The 10,594-nt window shown below is 38.4% G+C and overlaps 1 protein-coding gene across 1 annotated transcript in view; it reads left to right on the top strand.

Moving 5' to 3' along the window:
- The window catches only part of LOC122538210 (protein patched-like), a 30,841-nt gene that overhangs the window by 8,548 nt on the left and 11,699 nt on the right, over positions 1 to 10,594 (top strand). The window contains exons 4-5 of the mRNA XM_043672088.1: positions 2,774 to 2,871; positions 3,126 to 3,339. Of these exons, the coding sequence (XP_043528023.1) occupies positions 2,774 to 2,871; positions 3,126 to 3,339 (312 nt within the window). The remainder of the gene's footprint in view (positions 1 to 2,773; positions 2,872 to 3,125; positions 3,340 to 10,594) is intronic.

The raw sequence follows: 10,594 nt of genomic DNA, 5'->3' as shown, positions 1-10,594 counted from the left end.
ATGTTTATTTACATTTTTTTGGTGTAAACACACTTTGTTTTGAAAAATTTTCGACAATTTGCAATCGCAATTTCGAAAACTTTGAAATTTCGCTTTGTTTGCAAACATCGGTCTGTTTATTTTGGTTTTCAATGTTTATTTACGTGTTTTGGATTGTTTATTTTGCTTTCCAATGTTTATTTACATTTTTTTGGTGTAAACACACTTTGTTTTGAACAATTTTCGACAATTTGCAATCGCAATTTCGAAAACTATGAAATTTCGCTTTGTTTGCAAACATCGGTCTGTTTATTTTGGTTTCCAATGTTTATTTACATTTTTTGGGTGTAAACACACTTTGTTTTGAAAAATTTTCGAAAATTTGCAATCGGAATTTCGGAAACTTTGAAATTTCGCTTCGTTTGCAAACATTGGTCTGTTTATTTTGGTTCCCAATGTTTATTTACATTTTTTTGATTGTTTGTTTTGGTTTCCAATGTTTATTTACATTTTTTTAGTCTAAACACACTTTATTTTGAAAAATTTTCGAAAATTTGCGTTCGGAATTTCGAAAACTTTGAAATTTCGCTTTATTTGCAAACATTGGTCTGTTTACTTTTGGTTTCTCCGATAATGCATATTTTCTAAAAATATTTTGATAATGTATATTTTTTCTTCTTGATGTAACAACGGCGTTAAAATTAAAGAAACAGTTTACATAAGTCTAGAACATCGCATTGAATGATATGAAATCGGAATCGACGAATGTCATGTTTCAATCTGGTAGTTTCTGTTGAATGATAGATGTTCCGGTATGCAGGAATTGCCTGAAGCAGCTGACTAAATCACACGGCGGTGTCCTGTATCTCAGGCAAACGGGAACGTTATTATCTCAGAGCTTAGGGTACTTTAATACGACCGCAGCTTTTTACCAATGATAACTGGATATCTGCGTTTACAGTCGCAGATGAGATTGCTATATGCTAAATAATGTAATTAAAATAACACACACAGACACACACACATACATATGTGTATATCAGACATGCAAAGTATAATAATCAAAAAATTAATTATATTTACTTCATCGAGTTTTTGTAGAGTCAATTTTTTAACATTTTTTATATCATCCTACATATACTTTGAATCAACTGAAATTGGATTCTATGCATATGCAACTGATCTGCATATCTGTCTATCTGGTTGCAGCATTGCAGGCACTTTCTGGTCTTGTAACGTGCAAGAGTAGTTCTCGATAATCTTGCAATACATTCAATTTTCCATCGATTAAACCTAATTATAAATATATTCGCGAAATTGAGGTATTTAATGCTACTGATTTTACTTGGAATATTTATTATTGGTGCTTTTAAGGGACACCTCGGATGAGGAACTTGGACGTGTTATTATTGCCAGGAACGAGAAGGAATAAGGATTAGTTCATGGAAACCAGCATTTGCTGTTTATGTATAAAAAAAGATAATGGATTACGTACGACACAATTTATTACGGTCCGCGTTGATACCCGGTTATTATGCAAAACTAATTGCTAATTAATTCGATCCTCGCTTCTTTTGTTCGTGCCTTCTACACCGAAGGTACAAATAACTCGTTTTTAATAGAAAATGGATGTTTTACTCGAGCGATTCTTTTTTTTTTTTTTTTCAGAAAATTAATTTAACAATTTATATATGTTACGTATTATTAATGATGGTTACTCGTGCTTGATTCCCTTCATTACCGGAAGGAAAGTTGAAAGATGAAAGGACAGAAGAGAACTGAATCGTAATCGAAATGAATGTAGAATATAATCTACAAGCGTTTGATACGAAACGACGAGCGTTGAATACAAATCTCATGATTTATTCGCGGCACGTAACATTTATTTCGCACGAAACGCGAAATGCGAATTCCAAACATCCTTTCTCCGACCGATACTCTACAATTACCTACGAATTAGTAAACGTCTCTCGTTCACGCTTAAATCTCAAATTCATCCCTTTGACGTCGGATCGAACGATAAAAACTTGGCGAAAAACGAGCGCAATCGGCGTTCGTGGGAGAAGAAAAAAAAAAAGAAAAAGAGAGAGAGAGAGAGAGAGAGAGAGGAGGCTTAACGCGTTCTCGATGAAACTTAGCCGCGCACCACTCGGCAAGACCACCGCGACGACAATGCAACGAATGTCCGCTAGGTTCTCCGAATCCTATCCAAATTCATATTATTCGTAAATCAAGGGGGCCGAAAAAACGAAACGCCTCGGTGTGGCGAGAGAGACCGCCCTATTCGAGTTTCCGAGAACACACAGGTGGCCTCCCATAATGCCACGCTACCAAGAAAAACCTTATGGCGATCGTTAGTGTCCGCTATCGAAGAAAAGGAGAAATAATCGTAAATCGACCGTGAGCGTACCGATTCGTCGTCGAATAATCCATTAAATACATCAACGCGTGACAATTTCTTTCGTCTAGCGATTCTTAGGGCAACCATTCCTGCCGAATAAGAGAATTCACCGCGACGATTTATTCGTGATAGCGATAGCGATCGATATTTCTGTGTGATATTTCTCTCTGGTCCTCGAAACCTGTTACTCGATTTTTATTTCTTTGATAAACTATATAACCACTGTTGTCGTTTCAAAGTAACATTTTTTTTTCTTTTTGTAGTATAAATAGAAGGAACATTATCTACACACGTACATACGTTTATATTTTTTTTTTGTACAAGTATATGAATATCATAGTGTGAGCCTATTTAATTAAATGTGAATATTGTAACGAATGTTTTTTATTTTAGATCTTCGATAGTATTATACCGTGCGCCATCATTACGCCGCTTGACTGTTTTTGGGAAGGCAGCAAGCTCTTAGGGCCAGGGTATCCTGTGCACATACCGTAAGTATAACAAAAGCATAACGGTACTTTTATTTTGAACTTCATCAGAGCACGTGGCACGTTGTAATTTAAGAGTCAATGAAAGTTCACTCGTCTATATGTGAACTTGTTTCATCTGCAACGATCCGACATACTAATCTAATCATTGCCATCGGTCGTGCGTTACCATTTTGTCCTGATCTGATCGTTACCATTATCATCGGAGAGTCAAGTCGTATTTATTTCGCCTTTTCAATTATTGTTCCACGGTTTAGCGGCACGCAGACGCACAAGCCAGTCCAGTGGACGAATCTCAATCCGATGTGGATGCTGGACGAGATGAAGAAACTGCAGTTCATGTTTCCCTTCAAAACTCTGGAGGACTACATGAAGAGGGCCGGGATAACGAACGGCTACCAAAGCAAGCCCTGCCTCGACCCAACGGACCCTGAGTGTCCGAAAACCGCGCCCAACAAAAAATCTCAGCAGGTAAGCAAGCAAGCAAGCAAGCAAGCAAGCAGGCGGGCAACCGAGCAAACTCACCTTGTCTCCGAGATTGTAGTACCACAGCCACGTGTCCACCGATTAAGGTGAAAGTCTTCGCGTGTAATTGTTGATACACACTGGCAGTCCTGGCGCGTTTCGTGGCGTCGTCGTTGGCTTCTGATACCGACAAATTCGGATTAAATTGCGCAAAAAGGATGCTCGTAACAGTCGCTGTAAATTGGCTTGGCAAAAAAGTACCTTGGAATGCACGAGTTTTCTTGCGTTGCTTCCTTTTTCGTTTTCGTTTTTCCTCTCTCCCCTTCTTTTCTTTCATTTCTTCCTTTCATTCGTGCCGTCTGATTATCACGTTCCTCTCACGTGGGTCAATTGTAACCTACGATGGTCACCGCGAACCGTAAAACGGTAAGAATTTGTTCTTCGGATGTTCTGAGAAAGTGAGACTGGGGAGGGTGAAAAGATAATTTGACGAGATATCGAAGTTTGGTAATTAGTTTTTAGTCTTGTTAAACTTGTAATATTGTGATATTACGTATAATGTAAATAATAAAAATTAATAAACAATAAAATACATGTATATAAATATATACAAGATTAGCGAATTCGAAAAGTTAAGGATTAGTAAAGTCTCGAATACCAAACTTTGACGTACATCAATTATTGAACAGTGCTGATTTAAAGAGTTTTCAATAAATGACACTTCAGCTTACCATTTTAACGAATTATTTGCAATATCAATGAATCGAATGAATTCTTCTCCGACTGGCAGTGAAGTTTTCAAAAATAGGTGCGACACACGCGCGTGTACCTATCTAGGTATATATTTTATGTTTCTATGTTTTATGGCAAGTAGCAAGCTCGTGAGACGCGTGTTACGCCACATGACCATTGGTAAACGTTAGCACGAAGCGTGCAGGCAAAAAGCTCGCCAACCACTTATTAGCACGCTTGTTCGTGTGTCAGTAGGATCGATGTTATAACTCATAGGGCTACGTGCAATTATGCCAGCTCCGTTTATTAGCTTTAATTCCGTCTTAGCCTCGTTAATAACGGGATTTATGGGATACGAGCGCGATCTTTCGTAGGAGGTCAACGCAATTCAGATTGATGCACACGAATGAACATCGCCTTATCGCCGTTACGAAACGTTCGTAATTAGAAACGGAGAAATTTGTAGAGAGAAGTCGAGTACGGGATAGTCGGGCATCGATTAGCTAGTAGCTTGTGAAAGATATTCTGGCTAGTATCTCGTGAAATATTCGTTTTAGGTCAGCAGGGATAACGTACAGTCTTTAAAACGTTCAATATTGTCAAGTACAGTATCTTTAAGACAAGATAACACGTGGTGAATTTGAAGCAATTCGAACCACTTGCGCTGGCAACTGATTGCGGACCATAACGAGTGACCAAAACCGTATACGGTATAATTCGTCGCTTTCATTTTCTTTCTCGAACTCGGTGTGATAACACTGGATAGAAATTATTGAGAGGTAACAAAATTTATTATTTCTTCTGCCTGGGTTATACTGAAATATACTTAAAACTGAGAAAATATTGCAATTTTGAGACAAAAGATTCCTAACGTGCGTGGCACGTCATTCCAGCGCAAGAAATTAAATTTCTTTGACGATATTTTAAAAAAAAAAAAAAAAAAAAAAAAAAAAACAGAATTCGATAATGAAAATCGATTGAACAAAATTGCAAATGAAACGTGTCAATTATTCCTTCTCTGCCCAACCATAGGTACAAAATGCTTCGCTTCCTTCGTGCTTCCGGTTCTGCGGATCTTCCTACAGATAATTGTGTACAAGTATTTCCTCCTAACCTTTTTTGCCACTTCCTGCATCATTCGCCGAATGAAACCGTCGTCAACCGAATTGGAAATCAATATTCTTCAAAGTCAACGTTCTCCGCCGATTTTTCTTCACCGTGAAACGAAAAAAAAATGTTTCCAATTTCGATCGTGTTAGTGAATACACGTGTACGTACCGTGAGTAGACACAATCGAAGAGGCCGAAGCAACGGCCAATTAAATATTCATTGCGCCGGCTCCGGCCGCGGTATACTCCGCGGACATCAAAGCGGAATCGACGAGTCGCTGTCCAGGACCTACCCGGTCTCGCTACGTGCACGTAATCGGTCGTCATCGGCCGCGGAATTCTAAGTGGCCGCTTGTTATTCCAAACGTCGATCCTACGAAACAAATCTCAGGCGTCTGTTGCCTTCCCCTACATTGTACACCGTCGCGGCCTCGGCAATTCCGTCGCTACGAGACGGTATTTTGATAGCAATTTCGTCGACGTCGTCTTCGTCGTCGTCGTCATCGTCGTCGTCGTCGTCGTCGTCGTCTGTTCTTCGCACGAACAGAGGCGCGTGGAATTTTTAGCTGACCTCCTTTTCCCACCGCGAGCCGACGATGCTTTTCTTTGCCGATGGAGAGATTGTCGGGTCGCGCAGGAGGTCGTTCACTTTAGAATTTTCTGTTTTCGATCTGTTGGATCACATCGGGTCGGAAGAGCAGAAAATTTGTTGAAATTTGATGGAACACGACGAGCAGACCGCGGGTTTTCATGCATTTAGAGGGAATTTGTAAACGCAGAATTATAGAAAATGAATGTAATATGAAAAATGTGCAAATTGTGAAATTTGTAATGCTTTCTATCATATTTGGTATATAAAACTTTTAAAGTATATAAAGTATTTAAAGTATATATTTTATATAAAACTTTTTTTTAACAAGATTCTATTTTCTTTGCTAGATTTTTGGAATTTACATAAAAATCCGCAGTCTAATTACGAGTGATTGCCGATCGATTTGGCCTTTGATTCTCTTCTGAAAGAAAAAAAAGCTATGTCAATTTAATCTTCTAGATATTCAGATATCTCAACTCTCGCTAAGAAGTTTGGAGCGCCTTAGAATTTCCAGAGAAATGAAATATTACAACCCCTTGTCCTGCAACGTAATTCCAAACAAACATTAAACAATTCAAACGGAAACACACTACTCAGAAACCAAAATAAAACTGTCATTAACATGCAAGATGTTACTCGTGAAAGATATGTAATAATTTCCTTCGGTTTCGCCATCGAATGTTACACAGCTTTCCAGACAAAATTTCCGATCTGGACCGATGAAATGTTCTCGAGACGATCGACTTTTGCTTGGGAAGTTGTAAACGTAGCGAAAGGCGGGAAAGAAGAACGGGACAGGCGACCGGCGCGGCTGAATGAAACGACTCTCATGCGAGGATCGGCGAATGTGTTATGCGAGTCGCGTGGGCCGCGGCGCTCGGGACCGGCATTAAAATAATAAAATCGAGAGATGCGCGTCATTATTGGGCCACGTTGGTGGTCGCCGCCGCTAAGTATACATACATACATACGTTCTTTTTCGCTGCCGACACATTACGCGGCCGTCGTTTCGCTGTTATTAACATACGATCTGGATTCAGCGGCAGTCGCAACGTAAATGCTCATCGAGACTCAGTTTCATCGGGCGGTACAATATAAGAAATAAAACGCCAGGAAATACAAGTGAGATAGAATCAAGTTTCAATCAATTAGTTATATGGTTGAATCCACTTCTACAGGGTGGGCCAAAAATTATTTCCTACTAAAATAAATCCATATTTCTATCTAAAAATAGTAATTGTAGAATTTTTTATTAATTTTATTGTGTATATATATATATTTAATATAAATAAATTATATATAAAATATTAATTTAATTAATAATTTAACCATAATTATATTTTATATATATTGTTAATAATTCATGTAAAACCAGAATTTAATATGCAATTTACATTAGATATAATTAAATATAAAAATTATTTGGAGGAAATAATTTTTAAAACATAATGAAAAAAATCACGTTTGAACTCAAATTTAATTTAAAATTAATAAAATTAGTTCTCTCTGTTTCAATGTTTTACTTCAAAAAAAAAAAAAAAAAAAATAGGCGAGAAGAAACTTCTGGTCCGTTCTATATTTGAACTTGAGCTCGTTTTATTATACGGATGAGAAATTAAATAATGGTAGAGGGAAGAATTTGCCCCCGGCGATTAATAAGAAACGTTCATATAAGCGAGGTGCCATTCTCTGCAGTGCAGTGTTAGAAAACATTGTCATATAGATAATAGAATATTAAGATAATACAATACAGATAATAGAATATTAAGAAATATAGGCGTGGAGTGTCAGAAAATGTACTATTAGTACAATTATGGATTATATAAGGAAGGAATTTTGTTTCTCAAATTTAATATTGACACGTGAATGGAGGTATGGATAAATTATTGAAAAGCGACAGCTTCCTTGGGAATACGCCTCGGATGATAACTAGGAACGGTATTAACAGAAGTTGAAATTGAAGGCTATATGTTCTCGGAATATACCGGATAGGAAGTAGACCCTGTGCGTACGCGGGGACCGTGAAATGACAGACTTGTCCGTTGAAATTCTAGCGTAATGACGGGTGGTGACCGTGCGGAATGATCTTTCGGAGAAACGTGTAATTAGGGAGAAATTTGGATTTGATTGATTGGCACTTGGGTGGCTGGTGAACGTAGCCAAGGTAGCACGAAATTTAAAGTTTTTTTCTTCGCGTAGACGGGTTAATTAGAGTATTCGCAAAATGTAAAATTACCTCTTTTTTTTCTTGTTCTTCTTTCCTCCCGCAAACTACACCTAATTATCTCGATTCAGGTAGAGTCGGTGCCATCGACGAGAAAATTCGTCATGATTTTTTCCGTTTCTTTGTCGTCGATGTTCGTCGATGACAGTTCACATTGAAATTTCAGTTTGATAAAATCGACAATCTCTTTGACTATTATGATAATCGCTAGACTGCAGATTTTTGTGTCATTGAGACTAATCCCTTGGACATACTAAATATTCCAAAAACCACTGTCATTTTAAAATCTGACGCGTTCAAGCAAATGAGGATTAATCTCAATTTATATTGATAATTATTAAAAAAAAAAAATTGGTGTCCTTCTGTCACTGATCCTTTCATAGAAAAATTTCATACATATTGAAACAAACACAAAATTTTAATTTGCTTTTCGGTATCGGTATACTTCTAAAGAACAGCATGAGTAATTAATTACACAATGCAAAGATTGATGGTACCCAACCATGTAATTCCGTGTGCCTCTAACAAAAGGGTACAACTTCATCAAATTACCTCCCTTTCTCCCCTTGAAGATTACCTCTTTATCTATAAACTCGACAAAGAATCGAACGATGCAACGGAATCGCAATAAAATTTATACGCCAAGTGCACGTAGGTTCTTTCTGCACGATACCTCGAGGTACACGCGAACTTAGCGAGCGAGCGAGAGAGAGAGAGAGAGAGAAAAAAAGAAAGGGTAGGGAAGAAGAGATTGCAGAGAGAAGATACAAGGCGCGGTCAATTAATTCCGCATAATTGAAAGCACGGATTTATGTCGTTCGATCGGCGAGGGGGAGAAAAAAGAAAAGAAGGAGAGAAGGCGGCGGTTCCTCCTCGTCTTTCTTCTTTCTCCACCCTTTCTCGTTTCAGATTTCCTCCCCGTTCGATTCCTCCGATCACGTTCGGTTTCGCCACACGCTCTCACGTGTCTCTCTTTCTTCGAACGTAGTCCCTCATTTCTACTTCTATTTCCATACAGGCGTACGCGCGCCCGTACTTAAGGTAATTACACTTAATGGCCACGTGGTGCAGTCAGCCCTCTTCTCCGGCGATTCGAGCGTAGCTGCGGGCAGAGAACGTCCCTTCGAAGCTTACGCAGAAGAGTCAAGATCGTTCTTTGCGCATATACCCCGTGTACTTGCTATTTTCATTTTAATACTTCGTAGTCACTGACGATCTGGATTTCTTTTTCTTTTTTTCTTTTTTTTTTTTCGTTTTTTTAATGAAGGGAAGATTCAAGCTTTCGTCGCCACTTTTTGGTAATTTCAATAAATTAGAAGAATTGAGGTCGAATTACGTTGACTGTCATTACGGGACTATTGGGGAAAATTCATTTTATAAATCCATCGATGCTAGTCAAGGATTAATTCTAACCTCTTGCGCTGAAATGACGTGCCACACGCGTCGAGAATTTTTTCGTCCCAAAATTGCAACGTTTCCTCAGTTTTAAGTATATTTAAGCAAAACAAAATAGACAAAGCAAATAGTAAATTTATCATTTCTCGATCATTTCTATCCAGCGACGTCATGCCGACGAGTTCGAAAAGGAAGCGACGAATTGTCGTGTACGGGTTTGGTCACTCGTTACGGTCCGCAATCGGTTGCCAGTCGCAAGTGGTTAAAACAGGATGAAATTTGTTTTTTTTTTTTTTCATCGTCATTAGCTGAACTTCCAATTGTTTGCATTTTGCGCTCTTTTCACACGCGATCCAGACATTTAAATGTGATATCGCATATATACCTTTTTGCAATCACTGTGCAAATTGAATCGACGTGTTGCGTCGTTGAAAGGTACTCTCCAACATCACTCATCACCTTCGCTCGAGCAGCGGAGCATTTTCCTCGAACCACTCTTGATTCTTGGCCAACGAGGCTCAAGAGTCTCGAAGTAAAACGGATACGCGTGCCCCGTTACGCGGAGGATCTACGGACGATTAAGTTCTTAACTGTGAAGCCGTTGGTCGGCTTAATTGCGTCTGCGGATCAATTAAAATCTAGTTGGCCGGTGGCCGGTATAGCGGAGCGACCACTGTCTTTCCTCTACGTGCACGCGACATGCGTCCACGTTGCCGCCACTAGGGATGGGTTCAAGTATAATACAACACGTACTCGCCAATCCAAAGTCAAAGTCGATATCTGTGTATCGTTTCACGTTTCAAATGCCACATTCACCGAATATACTTGAAATGTACTTACTTTTGCATCGTCCTACATTTCAGTGTGATTCAGTGTGTACGATGGATACGTTTTATTATAGTTGAACAGATTGTATGTATTTTGTATAAATCGACTTCGATATCTGACGAAAGTAAAGATGTTTCGATGAATGCATTTGCATTGTGTTCATTTTATAACGAGTATCTTCGCGAACAGGTAGTGGATGTTCGATGTTTGTAAGATTTGTAATTTTTTTGCAAGTAGCACTCGAATTTTGGAAATCGGAATTCCTTGGAATTTCGCTAGAGAGCCCAAAGAAATAGTCACCAAAAATCCAGTGGAATAAAATTAATAACGCTCGTATAGTTAAAAAGAGTTTGTTTATGGTTTGTTTTTTTTTTTTTTTTT

The sequence above is a fragment of the Frieseomelitta varia genome, unplaced genomic scaffold, assembly GCF_011392965.1.
Source record: "Frieseomelitta varia isolate USP_RPSP 00005682 unplaced genomic scaffold, Fvar_1.2 scaffold_976, whole genome shotgun sequence".
Lineage (NCBI taxonomy): Eukaryota > Metazoa > Arthropoda > Insecta > Hymenoptera > Apidae > Frieseomelitta > Frieseomelitta varia.
Note: the sequence above shows the minus strand (reverse complement) of the source record. Positions and strands in the feature narration are given on the sequence as shown.